This window comes from Macrobrachium nipponense, chromosome 2, assembly GCF_015104395.2.
Source record: "Macrobrachium nipponense isolate FS-2020 chromosome 2, ASM1510439v2, whole genome shotgun sequence".
In the NCBI taxonomy this organism is placed as follows: Eukaryota; Metazoa; Arthropoda; class Malacostraca; order Decapoda; family Palaemonidae; genus Macrobrachium; species Macrobrachium nipponense.
This window is the reverse complement of record NC_087201.1, coordinates 156,018,373-156,034,262: the sequence shown is the minus strand read 5'-3', so window position 1 is coordinate 156,034,262 and position 15,890 is coordinate 156,018,373. Positions and strand designations below refer to the sequence as shown.

General features: G+C 47.4%; 1 protein-coding gene across 1 annotated transcript in view; it reads left to right on the top strand.

Annotated features, from left to right (window-relative positions):
- The window catches only part of LOC135221060 (probable RNA polymerase II nuclear localization protein SLC7A6OS), a 70,409-nt gene that overhangs the window by 18,101 nt on the left and 36,418 nt on the right, over window positions 1–15,890 (top strand). Inside the window, exons 4-5 of the mRNA XM_064258806.1 lie at window positions 13,344–13,508; window positions 14,618–14,733. Of these exons, the coding sequence (XP_064114876.1) occupies window positions 13,344–13,508; window positions 14,618–14,733 (281 nt within the window). The remainder of the gene's footprint in view (window positions 1–13,343; window positions 13,509–14,617; window positions 14,734–15,890) is intronic.

Genomic DNA, 15,890 nt, shown 5'->3' with positions numbered 1-15,890 from the left:
GACTTCTCCAGTATATGGACAGCTCACGCAGACAGGCGTTACAGTCGGCCAAGGTCTGGTGGACGTCCTCGGAATTTGACCATCTATTTAAAGGGATTTTTAGACTTTCGAAGGCTTTAATTTCTTGGATTGGTCTTTGGGAGCGCTAGCGAATTCCATAGGAGAAGAGGATTCGCACCGGACTTAGAAACAGCTAAGAGCATTATGTCCTGCATGGATAAGGCTCTTAGAGACGGAACGAATGAGCTGGCTTCGTTATTCACGGCAGGAGTGCTTAAGAAGAGATCGCTCTTGTGTTCGTTCGCCTCAAAAGGAGTTTCTAACTCTCAGAAATCGGAGTTACTGTTCTCTCCCCTTTCGAAACAGCTGTTTCCTTCAGAGGTGATTAGGGATATAGCTCTATCCCTTTCGCAGAAAGCTACTCAAGATCTTCTTTCTTCTTCGGTTAAAGAAGTTCTTACCAACCAAGTTGGTGAAGAAGACGCCAAAGGAGACTAGGACCGTCGCAACAGCCCTTTCGAGGAAGAACATTCGCTCGACCCGCCTTTAGGGGTAAGAGAGTACCAGCGAAAAGAGGAGCCAAGAACCCCTCTAAAGAATAGAGAATTCGGTCCTCCAGACGACAGTGGGGAGCCAGACTTCAAGGTTTTGGGAAGTCTGGCAACAAATGAAGGCAAGATCCCTGGGCTGTCAAGTAGCTCGGGAAGGATACAAGATTCCTTTCGTGAAAAGACCCCCTCTCGCAAACATCTCCGAGAGCCCTCGGGGCAAATTACAACGATTTAGAGAAGAAAGCGGCTCTGTGGAGCAAGTAGCTTCCATGCTAGAGAAAGGAGCAATAGAACCTGTTCTGGATCACGAATCTCCGGGATTTTACAACCGTCTGTTCCTGGTTGCAAAGTCCTCGGGAGGTTGGAGGCCAGTGCTGGACGTAAGTCAACTGAATCTTTCGTAGAAAAGACCAAGTTCACTATGGAGACGAACGATTCAGTACTGGCAGCGGTACGTCCAGGGGACTGGATGGCGACTCTGGATTACAAGACGCATACTTTCATATTCCAGATTCATCCAGGAAGCAGGAAGTATCTAAGGTTTGTGATTCAGGACAGGGTCCTTCAGTTCAAGGCCCTATGCTTCGGGCCTTTGCACAGCCCCTCAAGTATTCACGAGGATGATGTCCAATGTGGCGAGATGGCTACATTTAAGAGGGATCAGAGTATCTTTGTATCTGGACGACTGGTGATAGATCCCAGTCGAGAATTCAATGTCTGGAGGACGTAAGTCAAACATTGGACTTAGCAAAAGACCTAGGTCTGGTAGTGAATATGGGAAAAGTCCCATTTGGAGCCCCAACAAAACAGATAGTTTATTTGGGATTCAGATATCGGCAGTGACTTTTCGGGCTTTCGTCCCCGAAAGGCAAGCCCAATGCAGTCAGAAGGTGCAGGATTTTCTAAAGAAAGACCGATGCTCTGCAAGAGAGTGGATGAGTCTACTGGCACACTCTCTTCACTAGAGAGGTCATTTCTTTAGGAAGACTGCACATGAGACCTCTCAGTTTTTCCATGAAGGATTCATGGCCAAGAAAATCGCAACCGGATTCCTTCCAGTTTCTAATTCCGACCGAAGTAAAGGAGGAATGAAAGTGGTGGCTAAACTCCAGGCAGGTTAGCAAGAGGGATGTCGCTTCAGCAGAAGAACCCAGACCTCAGTCTTGTTTTCCGACGCGTCGGACGCGGGTTGGGGAGCGACATTAGGCCCTCAAGAGGTGTCGGGACTTTGGAAACAAGGACGAAACAAAGTGGCACATAAACAGGAAGGAACTGTGGCAATTTTCTTGGCTTTGAAGCACTTCAGAGAGTTGATTCGAAACAAGACAGTGCAGGTCAACTCGGACAACACCACGGCTCTGGCATATATTCGGAAGCAAGGGGGAACTCATTCTTTTCCCCTTTACAATCTGGCAAAAGAAATTCTGCTTTGGGCAGAAGAGGAAAAGGAAAAGGTCGTGATACTCACCAGGTTTATCAAGGAGAAAAAGAACGTGGGTGCGGACCTGTTGAGCAGGAGAGAGCAACTTCTCTCGACGGAGTGGGACGTTGCACATGGAGGTTTTTGCCAGAGCCTGTGGAAGTTGTGGGGCCGTCCGGTAGTGGATCTGTTTGCGACAGCCAGAACAAAGAGATTACCAACATATTGCTCTCCGATTCCAGACCAGGAAGCAGTGGCTGTAGATGCATTCCTGATGGATTGGTCAAACTAGATCTGTACGCATTTCCTCCGTTCAAGGTGCTGGGGAAAGTGATGAAGAAGTTCAGGGAGAGCAAAGGAACGAGGATGACCTTAATAGCCCCGTTTTGGCCGGCCCAAAGTTGGTTCACAGAGGTACTGGAATGGACGGTAGATACGCCAAGGACGCTTCCTCTAAGAGTAGATTTTACTCAAACACCCCACTTTCGACAGGTTTCACAAGAATACCCTCGCTCTGGGTCTGACTGCGTTCAGACTATCGAACGTCTGGTCAGAGCGAGGGGATATTCTAGAGAGGTGGCCAGTGCAGTGGCTAGAGCCAAGAACCAATCCACAATCACGGTGTATCAGTCGAAGTGGGACAATTTCCGGAAGATGGTGTAAAAACAGGAAAGTGTCTTCCATCCAGTACCTCTGTGACAAATCGCAGATTTCCTTCTTTACTTGAGGAAGGATTTACACTTGTCAGTTTCGACAATTAAAGGTTATAAGAGTATGCTAACCTCAGTGTTTAGACACAGGGATCTAGACATCTCGAATAACTTAGATCTGAGAGATCTGATTAGGTCCGTTTGGGCGAAGAAGAAACAATCAGAAGGCAGGCCACCTGCGTGGACCTGGATGTGGTCTTGAAGTATTTAACTTCTAGCAAATTCGAACCGTTAGAGGAATCCTCTCTGAGAGATCTTTGCTAAGAAGACTATCTTTTTAGTAGCATTAGCAACTGCTAAAAGAGTTAGTGAGCTTCAGGCCATATCGAAGAAGGTGGGATGGAGACACGGCAATGCAGTGTGTGCATTCCAAGAATAAGGTTTCTTGGCCAAGAATGAGGATCCAGCTAATCCTTGGCCAAGATCCTTTGAAGTTTTGGGTCTAGCTGAATTGGTCGGTAACGAGCAAGAAAGAGTTCTCTGCCCAGTGAGAGCGTTGAGATGTTATATAAGAACAAGAGTTATCAGAGGGAGGTCTGATGCTCTGTGGTGTTCAGTTAAAGACCCCACTAGACCCATGACGAAGAACGCTCTAGCCTTCTTCATGAGAGAGTTAATTAAAGAGCTCATATGTTGTGTGAAGAGCAGAGCTTTGGTATTTTAAAGGTGAAGGCTCATGAAGTCAGGGCAGTGGCGACTTCATTAGCGTTTAAAAGAATTTAGCCCTCAAGGAAATTATTGAATCAACATATTGGAGAACAAAATTAATCAATATTGCTTGCGTCTCATTATCTTAGGGACGTTCAGTACAACCTTCGATAATTGTCAGACGCTAGGTCCATACGTGTCCTCGGGTACAGTATTGGGCAAAGAAGTTACTACCCCATAACCTTCTTGTAAGCTAGTTGTTTTTATTAGGTGATGGTGTTTGTGTTTTTTTGGTCTGTCTGAGAAAAGGGAGTGGTACTTTTCTCAGTCGTGTTAGTATTATCTGGTGATGGTGTGTGTGTAGTTCAGGTAAATGATTTGTTACTAGCTTGAATGCCGTGGCATAAGAGGGCTGTAAGGATCTGTCAACACATTGGTCACGTCCAGTTGTCAGTTCCAGTCTTAGCTTCTTCAACATACAGGACACTTTCCTTGTTGAGAGCTACTAAGGTTTAAGCAGGCTTAGAGGCAGGACCTATGAAGTCAGCTACCTTAGCAGGTAAGGAAAACCTGGAGTTTTATAATATATTTTTTATACTCTAAGAATGTTGCTGTCCTTGACCCACCTCCAAATGTGTCAATCAGCTATATATATACCTGCCAGGTAAGTGTCATACATTAAAATGAAGTTTTTATGATAAAACAAAGTTTAATGTATACTTACCTGGCAGGTATATATAATTTAATTCCCACCCGCCTCCCCTCAGGGGACAGGGTTCAGAGAAAATCTGGCCCAATTGGGAACGGTTCCTAGCGCTAGCGCCACGGTAACGGGGTGGTGGTTGCCTGAACTACTAATAGGTTACTAGCGATTGCCGCGAGTTTTGAAAATTTCTGCCAGGTGGAACAGAGAATATAGCTATATATATACCTGCCAGGTAAGTATACATTAAACTTTGTTTTATCATAAAAACTTCATATTCTTGTTTATTCTAACAGATCTTTGTGTTTATCAATATACCTTCATTGAAAGCTGGTATGGTCGTTGAGACTTGTTAGCATAGTGTGTACAGTAGTTCCTGTTACTTCCATCAGCCCTTCTTTGCTTTGCTTACATCTGCTCCTGTTGTGCTGAGTATTTGAGAAACATATGGCTTAGATTCAATTGTTTAAGATGCTGCAACCTTCTCTTATTATTTTCTTAGAGCACTTGACTTGATCAAGAGCCCAACACCTGTTGTGGTCTGACAGATGCTAATGTTCCTGCTGCTGCTTCATCAGCCCCAGTTGCATTTCCTCTCCTTTTAAGAATAATGGCCTCAGCTCCATCTATAGCTGGTCTGGGAGAGATTGGAAAGGTCTTAGGGTCCTAAGATGACAAAGAAGAGCAGCTACTCTTCATCCTCCTCTTCTTCATTGATCCCTTGCTCCTCATCCTCCCCACCTCCAGAAATGGACCTTAAAGCCAGCACTCCACCAGTTTGCTAGCAGTTTTCAGTGTAGACATTGCTCTCCTGTTGAGAATGATGACTAAGCACTGCAGCTGTTGTAGGGATGAAGTAGGTGGATTGGTGCATGAGCTTGCTTGTGACTGCTCACATCTGATGAACCTGTTCACGCTGGTCATCCATTTGTCTTCTCTTGGGAGGATTGACCCTTGACTTATCATGTACTTTTTAAGAATTATTAAGGGAGTAGTCTATACGTCCTTGGACTATTGACTGTCTTGGCTCCTCAGAGCCTGGTCTGTGCTTCTTGGGATGTGCTCATGACCACTCCATGGACTTCCAATACCATGACAGTATGTATTCCTGTGCATGACAGGGTCCTGCTCAGCACGGGGCAAGGAGTATGTGCACCCTTTTGCCAAGATCAGTGTATGGGGCTAGCCTGACTGGTTCTGTTTCTTGTGTTGGGCATGAAGGCAGAGAGGGGGATTTTGCTCAATCTCCCAGCATTTGGATTGTGACTTGGTGTTACTCAAGGCATTCGTTATCACAGTCTTGAGAGCAGATGCAGGATCATGCTGCATTGGTTTGGGTTCCCTTATAATTGGTGGTGTGTTTTGTATTGTCTGAGTGTACTTTGCCTATGGAATTACGTACTACAAACTGAGTCAAGCACTCCCAAGAGGTTTTACAAGTCAGTGGTCTGTTTACACTATGTAATGATAGTAATAGTGTTAATAAATATAACTAGACAACTGAACTCCATAGATATTTTCAACGAGTTTAACATGACATCTGAACTCTGAAATTATATGTCTCATAGGTCTGGTCAAAATGATTACAATACTAGGTTTTAGGGTGTCATGCATTGCAAAATGTTTGAAATGGTGTTCACAGCAAAAGGCCATTTGTTCCGATACGTAATACAAACCCTCGGTCCTTTAACAATAGGAAGGTAACTAGCGGCAGCTGGGACGGTCGTAAGCTCGAACAAGGGGTGGGGAGAACGGTAGTTAAACTGCTTGTCCGATTCGTGCCGCGCACCCCCGCGCGCGCCGAGGTGAAGAATCACTTTGCTTTCGGCCGAGGGTGTGAAGGACGTGTTCGTCATCGCTCTCTGCCCGCTTCATCGTCGTATGCTTTGTTTATATTGTGTTTTCTACTAATGGTTTGGTTTGACTTGAAAATGAAACTGTAAGTACACTGTTTTCATTTCATTACTTAATTATGAATCAACATGGAGCTATCGCCGTAGAGACGGCGATTTCCGCTCTTTTCATGAATTGAACCCTTGAATTATGTCTCGGTGCCGAGGGCGGGCGCACTCACGCCGAGTCATGTATTTTGGGCGAAAGTGTGTAATTGAAAGATGTAAGTACTCTTTTTCATTATATTTTTGCCCTGTGCGTTCGTTGCCGAGAGCTTGATTGCGCTCGGCAAGAGCCTCTTTTATTTTTTTTTTTTTTGTATGAATAGATGCAATGAAAGTGGATTCGCAATGCAGTTTTCTTTCATTGATTTTCATTTATTAATTGCATCAAATTTAATTTTGGATCAAATTCCGCTCTTACCGGGAATTAATCCTTACGATTTATTGCTGTGAAAGTGAAAATAGCAAGTGCAGTATTGTTCATTTTCATATATATTTATGATAGCATCATATTATTATGGATCAAGTTTCCGCTCTTACCGGGAATTGATTTTTCCTCTTTAAGTTCTATGAAGTGAATCGCAAGTGCAGTATTGCTGTTCATTTTTTTCATATTACTTTCATGCTGTGCGGGGGTAGGGGAAGCGAAGGTCTGCCAGGAAGTCGTCGGAAAGCTCTCCCGCGACTCCCTTGGTATCCGATTCTTCGTCTTCTTTCCTGCCCCCGCTCAGCTTCCTCGTATTTTGTTTTTGGGGTCTTCCTTCCGTTCGGGGTGGGGGCATGTCTCCCCCCCCCGTGCGTGAGGGAACCCCTCTTACTAATCTGTCTGTGCTACCGCAGGTGCTACAGCCGTGGGAGACGACCTTGGACAGGTATGGACCACTGCGGCTGCAGGGCGTGCCTAGCATCCACGATCTGCTGCAGAGTCTAGCGAGGTCTGGGGCGGTGACCTTGGAGTGGTCTCCACTACAAACCTTCACGGCCGCTTATGCTGCTTCCCCCCGCTGGTCTACACCCCATGCTGTGTCGGTGACGCCGTCTGCCGCTTCTAGGGCCGGTCGCCGCCGTACCGAGGAGGGGTATGCCGCCGCTGCCTGTGTTTTCTTCGTGTTGCCTGCCCCAGACTTCCGCTGTTCCAGCAGCTCGCCCCTGGACCGGCCGCCAGTACCACGCTGGCTGCCGATGATTCTACGAGGCGATGCTGGGCCTGCCGGTCCTCGCTGATGTGGTTCCCGCTACCTGGCTGGCTGACCCTTCTGTGGTTTACCGCTGCCGCGACTGCCGTCTTGAGGCTGGTGCGTTCCTGTGCTTACCGGTTCCTGCGCCTGTTCCTGCCGTCCTGAGACTGGTTGCTGTTCCGTGCTCCTGGTTCCTGCGCCCGTCCATGTGGTCCTGCTGGTGTGTCTTCCCCAGTCCCAGGTCCTTCCGGACAGGTGCAGTCGGGCCGTGTTGCTTCGGCAATAGGCCCGACTCCGGCCTGGATGGAGGACCTGACGACTGTCCTGCGTGAGCTGACGAAGAAGAGGAAGGTGTCATCTTCGTCTGTTGCTGCCTCTTCCCCTTCGACTTCTAAGGCCCATAAGACCGAAGAAGAAGAAGGCTGCTCCCCCCCCTAAGAAGTTCTCCTTCGGGAACTTCCTAAGGGCCTGTTGTTCACCTCGGTGGGACGGGGGGTCCTTCTGCTGGTCCTCCTGCTCCTTCGGGAGCGGGGCCCGTCTCCCCTTCCTTAAGGAAGAGATAGACGGGGACCAGAGGAGTATCGGTTAGCTCTGGTACTTCCTCGCCTGGTGCTAGCGGCGATGCCGCTACGCCAGGTTCCGGCTCGGTCTCTCGTTCGCGGGAGATCCCGAGTGTACGCTCTCCCTCGGGAGACCGTGCAGCCAAAGTTTCGGCGCCCAGAGTTCGCTCGGCGCCAAGACCACGGCACGGAGCAGAAGGCTGGCGAGAACCGCTCAGGTGACTCTCGCCAGGCCAGCGGCCGCTCTCGCAGCGACCAGCTGGTAACCGGGTTTTGTTTCCCCCTAAGAAGACTCCTTCGGGAACTTCGAAGGGCTCGTCACATTCCGGTGTGACGGGGGGGTTCTTCTGCTGGTCCTCCTGTTCCTTCGGGAACGGGGCCCGTCTCCCCTTCTGAGAAGAAGAAGAAGACGGGGACCAAGGGTGTGCTGGCTACCGCTGGTACACCCTCGCCTGGTCTTGGCAGCTCTGCTGCTAAGCCAGGTACCGGCTCGGTTTCTCGTCCGCGAGAAGTTCCGAGTGTACGATCTCCTTCGGGTGACCGTGCAGCCAAGTGTTAAGACGCCTGAGTTCGCTCAGCGTCATGACCGAGGCACGGAGCAGAAGACTGTCGAGAGCCGCTCAGGTGACTCTCGCCAGGCCAGCGCGGCCGCTCTCGCAGCGACCAGCCGGTACCTCGGGTGGACGTGACGGTCTCTGACCGGCCACGGGTTGAGGCTGGGAAGAGGCCCCCCAGGTCCCCTCGACCGACGGTACCAGCCTCGGCTGGTACCAGCGGTTTGACGTGCCGCGAGGACGCTCACCGGTCTCACGGCGAAAGCGAGCTCTGCAGGTCACCTGACCGCCGCTCCCACAGGGACCGGGCGGATACGGTGACCAGCAGCAGCTCGTCTGACGCACGGGACCGGGGTCGACGTGCTCAGTCGAGCCGCTCGCCACAGGTGAGCGGCACGGCCAGGCCTGCAGATCGATCCCCACCGCGGGTTGGTGATCGGCTGCAGCCCCCACGTACGCTGGTCCTGCCAGCGAGCGGGGGTGGGGGGGGGGGGGGGGAGCGTCAGGTCTGTCTCTCCACTACCTTCAACTTCCTCGGGCTACACCGGAAGAGCGAGGTAGCTAGGAGTGATCGTGAGAGGTGCGCCGCTCACGATCCCGTCACGACGCCGCACGTGCCACGTATGGTCTTAGGACCAACCAGGACGTACGCGCAAGTGATTGGAGGCGACCGTCAGGGGGAGAGGGTGGTAGCGTCAGTTCTGTCTCTCCGATACCTTCAACTTCCTCGGCATACGCCAGGAAGAGCTAGGTATATAGGAGTGATCGTGAGAGATGCGCCGCTCACGATCCCGTCACGACGCCGCACGTGCCAGGTTGGTCTTAGGACCAACCAGGACGTACGCGCAAGTGATTGGAGGCAACCGTCAGGGATCTGTTGCTGGTCCTTCTTCTGAAGGAGGAGGGTCCTGGGAGCTGCTCTTGTTGGAGGGACTGGACGGTCCTACTCCTCAAGACGCTGTAACTTCCGAGATTCAGAGTAACTTTACCCAGGTTATTGCACTGATTCGTCAGCACAACGACCGGGGGGAAGGATCGCCGCTCCCACCCACCAGCGCCCATGTCTCTGCTCGAGTCGTTTTGGGGCCCGAGAGGGAACCCAAACCGACGGTGGGTATGCCGCGATCGGAGCTTACGATTCTGTCTTGAACCAGAGTCTCTCGTCTCCGGACAAGAAGGCTCTCTCAGTTCTGGCCGGTCGATCAAGCTACTTCCACCTCCTCTACTGCGACAGCGGCGTTCTACGTGTCTTCGGACACCGTATTTAAATACTCCTTCGGTCCTCCTGAGAGGTTTCGACCTCGACGAGGACTGGAATGAGTCGGAGGACGGTATCGGCTCTCTCCTGTCAGGTGTCGATCAGCCCCACCCAGACGACGTTCACAGTGGCGGCAGACCCTTACCTACAGTGAGAGTTCGTAAACCCTCCTCGGGAAAAAAGTTTTCTCCTGACGATACGTTTTCCCAGACTCTGAGAGGCCATCGCCGCAAGGCGATGGCTGCTCTACTCTTCTCCAACTGCTAGTTCCACTGGGAAGCGAGCGAGTATCCAATTCCTCCTCCCATTCCCTCTCTCCTTACGGCTACGAGGGAAAGGGGAAGGATCCTACAGAGATTTCTCTGTAGGATCCCAACGTTGGGGACTGCGCTACCAGGGGGGACCTTCGGGTCCTACCTGACGTAAGCCCCGGTCGTTGAGGAGGGATCCTGCCCCATTCTCGATTTCTACGGGAAATCGAGAGGACCACCAGCCGATATCGTTTGACGAATTCGGTGGGGGTTTCGCAGACTGCTTAGAATTCTACGGAATTTCTAGCGCATTCAGAGTGTTTAGAGTTTCTTACGATCTCCAAACACTTAGGCGAGACACGGTCCAAAGTGAGCGAGACGAAGAATCCCCGATATGTTACACGATAATCGGGAAACCTCGCCTATGCTCGAATTCCTGGAATTTCTAGCATTAGGAAGAAGACTGCTGCTGAAAGAAGACTATCTCACAGTAGGCGACCAACCTGGAATAGAGAAGAACGGACGGGAATATCCAGTTTGGCTGGAACTATCGTCTTAGTATTCTGTTCACCCATTGAAGCTTTCCTTCGAGAAGAAACTTCTCCTTCACTCTCTTTAATAGAGAAACGAAGGTGGTCGATCTCCAATCCTTATTTTGTTTTCTTGAAGGAAGAATTTAGGATGGAGATCGTTGTTCAGAATCCTACAAATATACTACGTATATTTAACCTCGCGACATGATTCTGCTAAGCAGTTGAATGGTCCGAGGGGTAGGCGCATATCCTGGTTATTCTACGGATTGCGACTTAGACGAAAAGTATTCTAATTGAACTGCAAACCCGGGTGCCTGCAACCTCCAGGAGTTTCCAGTTTCAATTTTATATACTTATGGTGTTGTCACAACAACACCATTTTAGCTTTTATATTTACCGAAATTCGTTTTCGCTTAAATATAATTGCTCGAGCATATCTTTTTATGCTCGGTGGTTCTAGCCGAACGCATTCCTTCGTGGAAAGGATTACTTGGCAACTCAGGATGACGAGTCAGCGACAGCTACTGCGTATTGAATTGCCCGAGGCATTTCAGTATCAGCTGCCGCTTTGAGATAGACGGTTGTTTATGTCTTTCTCACCTGCTTTGATTGAATAACAACCGTATCTCTGCCCAACAATCACGGACTTAAGTCTCTGATTAACGGGATTCTCGCATACATGAATGACCATCTACTGCTGAGAAACGCTAGTATTCATCGTCTTCGGTATTGCGAGAATTTTAAACAGAGATATCTATTCGAACTCTCATCTTTCTGTTTACCGCACGGTAACAGAATTCTGTAATAGTCTCTTGCTGCATCGTATCCCGATAATGCGAATGATTTTTGCGGAATCTGAGTTTGTCCTCAAAATATCTTGTATTCGGAGGTGTACAATTGTTCAGTTGTTCACCCGTGGATTAGCAGATGTATTGAAAGACATCGCCTACTCCCCACACCTGCCAGCTCTACTTCCAAACGTTCAGCCCAGAGAAGCAGTTCTTCAAGCGGCTCTCCCCTGTGTTTCATTACTGAAGAACGCCCCGCTTTCATTGCACAACGGACAGCAATGAAATGGCGGTTAGCGTTTTCAGTCATTTGTAAGCACAGGTTTAGAATCTTGAGATTCCTTCTCTCGATTCAGCTGGAAGACGTAGGTTGCATTCATTGCCTACCTTCGTCTTCAAACGTCACATAGTGTTGTTTCTCCTTAAGCTGAGATTCAACGTCTATGAGATTTTCTTGCCATCAGGGACCTCGGTCTTTTGAAGGCAATTGACTTTCGCCTTTTGAGTTTATGCATTAAGAGAATCACGCCGCGCGCCGTCCGGCATCGGTGACTAACAAATATTTTATTTGTTTGGTCTCTCAGCATAACTCTTTAAAGGGCGAAGGTCACGTGACTTACCCGGATGCTTGGACAACTTGCCTCTACTGATTCCGAACCAGTCAGTCGGCAGTGTCAGAGCGTCCGAGTCAGTTACGAACTATGCTGTGGACTTAGTTCGGTTGTTCCAGAGCAATCATTACTTCGTCTTAATAGCTTGTCAGTATGAGTACTGTACATAACCAAAGTCGAGAAGAGGGATAGGTCATACGACTATTCCCTTCTTTTCGTCTTAGGTAACTGCATGACTTCTCTTGAGAAGTCAAGCACAAAGGGATGGGGATTTGTGACGCTCGATTTCGTACCGATCTTCGTAGCGAAGACTCAGAACCCTTCACGGTAACTGACGATTGGTTCGAGTCCTTCACAATACCCTCCCTAATGACGTCACCGCCTCGATACGAAGGCTATGCTGCTTTGTCCTGTGAAGGTGCGACGGAGCTGTCTGAAGAAACTCGACACCAGGATGAGTGTGGACGCCTCTTCATCATTCTCTCGCGTTCCGCAAGAACTTCTCCGTGGCGCAGGTAATGAAGGCAGGCGCCTGGTCCAACCGACCGCATGCACCTCCTTCTACCTTCAGGATATTGCCCACAGTTCCTTGGATCTTTTTCCTTGGGAACCGTGGTGGTTGCTCAACACGTTGTGTAGTTAACCCAGACCCTCGCAGGCTGAAACAGCATCGAGTCCTGGTGTGACCGTAAGAATGGATGAGGAATGAGAGTGTGACTGGCTCCTCTTCCCATCTCTCTTCCCTCTACCTTGGGTAGAGGGACACGGTCGTCACCCTGCTGGGTAAGGACGAGATACAGGTGAGCTACTCAATAGAGCACCATCCTATCCCTTTCAGTAGGGATAGGAGTAAATATCCACCACTTCCTCCAACAAGGGGGAGGAAGTGGATGCCAAATTGAGACAAACCCATCATTTTATGATTGTCTCTTGCAAACAGAACAAGTTCTTGCTTGCTGGTACGAAGAGATACGCTTGCCTCTCTCTTAGTACTTGGCCAGAGGTCTGACCATTGATCCTGCGGTGCACACGATCATCGGACAGAGGTTTGGATTATCCCTCCCTTGCTCTTATTACGACCAGGGAGGCACTCCAGGGTTGGACGAACACCAGTCTGTTCACCAAAAAGACTCAGATTCCTCCCACCAAGAAGTGAGTCTTCCTATTGTTAAAGGACCGAGGTTTGTATTTACGTATCGGAACAAATGACAATTTGTCGAAAATTGCATTTTTCCTAACTATACAAACCTGAGGTCCTATTACATATAGTCCCCACCTCATGCCACCCCTCACTCTGCAACTTTTTGCATGGGCCTAAAGCAAAAGTGATTCTTCACCTCTCGGGCGCGCGGCGCGCGCCACGATCGGACAAGCAGTTTAACTACCGTTCTCCCCTTGTTCGAAGCTTACGACTGTCCCAGCTGCCGCTAGTTACCTTACCTATTGTTAAAGGACCTCAGGTTTGTATAGTTAGGAAAAATGCAATTTTCGACAAATTGTCATATTTCAGAAAAGATCATTGTAATACTTTATATGAATTGAATGGTATGTGATCGTGAATTTTGAGTGTATTTACATTGTTGTTATATTTGTTAAAATTTTTTCCCTTTTTATAGTGTTTCGGGGTCACCAGAAGTATGAGCGCTCATGTAGTAATAATTTTCTTTATACGTCATCCTACAGATTATATCTCAGAGCAGAGGTATTGGCGAACCTTCTGAACCTGATAAAGATGATGTTGCTACAGAAGAGAAAACAGTTGCTAATAAGGATGCGACAGGGGCTGAAGCTTTACCAGTAGACTCTATGGAGCTTACTTATTTTGATGCTGTTCTTGCCAACGAAATGGTAAGGTATTAATGTATTTGTAGCTCATTAGTTCTGTGCTTGGTTTTCATTTTCTTTTTTTATGAAACCGTCTTAAGACTAGGTGAATATTTAGTTAAAAAAAAATTCATACAAACTTGTTACAAGTAGCTCAGTTTCAGTGAACAAAATCCCACACTCCAGTCTTTATTTAGTGATTTTGTAGAACAAAAATTTGTATCAAAACTTAATGTATTTGTTTTGCTACAAGCCTGCTGCTTCTAATGAACTGAAATTGCAGTTCAAATAGGAAGGCTAAGTCTGTTAAAACCCACAGGATTGGCTGATTTTGAATTGTTAGGTAAACAGGGATTGTGGTCAAGTGCTATAGATAATGAAATTAAAATAAAATGTACAAGATTTGTAGTGTATATGCTCTGCATGCTAAGTCCGTACACTGTATCAAACCCCGTAGGGAATGTTGTTGTTAGGAAGTCCCTTATTGCCTTGGAATATTCCAAGGAATGATTATTGTAGCTAAGGACAGTTCTTATCCAATGTGTCAAGCATTCAAAGGCTCCCTGCTTTAACAGGAATGCACTAACCAAGTAAGAACAGTGACCCAACGTGTAGTATTTTCATTGTTATGAAACTTTTCATAATCAACTATTCAAGTTATCGCATTGATCTGGTTAAACTACTTATACTAATAATAATAACAATAATAATAATGATAATAATAGGTACTTCCTTTGTATAAATCCATGAATATATACAATACTGTCATTTGTTTAATAATCGCAAATCTTCTTTTACAAAGATTGCCATCACTCCAGCTACTAGTTGAAAAAACTTGTCCTACCTTCAACTCTCTTCAATTCAAGATTATGATTATTTTAAGTAGGTTAACCAGATCACTGGGTCAATTTGCATTTTCATAGGGTGTGCCTGAAAATTGGAACAGCATATTTCAAGAAGTTGGACTGCTAGGTAGGAAGAAACAAAATAGGACAGATGAAGTGGAAGGGAATAGCTCTGGATGGGGGTTCCCCTCCCCCCCTCATTGGCAGAATGTCACTTTTGTGGTTCTTATTCTTATTGTGTTGTCGTTTTTGTGTTTCTTATTCAACTGCCTTACTATTTCCTTGCAGGACGATATTATTACTTGCAATGGTGTGCCAATGGAGAGTGAACAACATGTTTATGATGTGTTCTATTCAACTCAGCCAGTCAACTGGGAAGATGTTATGGAACAAAATGTATGCAGGTATGCAAGTATTGTAGTATATTATTTGTGATGAATCTTACCTACAGTTAAAGTTAGCTATATCTCCGCTCCGATAAGGTGAGTCGGCATTCAAACAAAAAATCGAATGGCAGCCTGGATGACTGTCTAGATTACCTGTTATCCACCAGGTGTGTTTCGAATGTTTTAGCTCTTTTCAGAATTCTTGCCGCCATTGCAGTTTGGCAATGGTATTCGATGAAGTTTGGCTGTTTTTCACCTGTTTACAGTATTGTAATTTTGTACAAGTAACTTACCCAGCAGATATATACTTAGCTATAGACTCGGTCGTCCCGACAGAATTTCAAAACTCGCGGCACACGCGACAGGTAGGTCAGGTGATCCACCATTCCCGCCGCTGGGTGGCGGGGTCTGGAACTATTCCCGTTTTCTAAGCCATAATTTCTCTGTCGGTTGAACGGACAACACCTATTGTTCGTTCCTCCATCTTGGATTTCAACTCGTTTGCCGAGAATTTGGATTGGTTTTTTTGGTGACGTATTCTGTTTTTTCTCTGGCTTGGCATACGCTTATTGTGGACTGTTTTTCGACTTTGGTTTTGACTATTCTTTCACGATGTCTGACGCTAAGGCTTCACCTATGTTTAGAGTTTGCAGTAGGGAAGATTGTAAGGTTAGGCTGCCTAAATCGGCATTAGATCCTCATAGTATTTGCGCTAAATGCAGGGAGAATGAATGTTCTTTTATTAACACTGTGTTGAATGCGAGAAACCTTACGGAGCTGAATGGAAGGAATTATCATCATATGTTAGGAAGCTTGAGAGAGATAGAGTGAGAAAGGCTTCAGCTAGGTCATCTAGTAGATCTTGCTCCTTAGAACAAGAAATTAACTCTCCTTCTAACAATTTACCCTTAGCCTCAGCTGCTTCTCCCTGTTCTGAATCCAAAGATCTCGTCAGAGAGGGAAAATGTAAAAGCTTCAATTAAGAAACTTCAAGCTCAGCTACGAGCTCTAAACCAAGGTAAGAGTGGTGATAGTGACTTGTGCAGTGTCCCCAGTGCAGTGGAGGGGGACGTCTGACGGTTCCTCATTGCTCCTAGGCCTAGACCGCTTCCAAACTCCCAGGACCAGGGGAGGAGGAATGTCGAAAGCCGCAGGGAGGATGCAGAACATCCCCA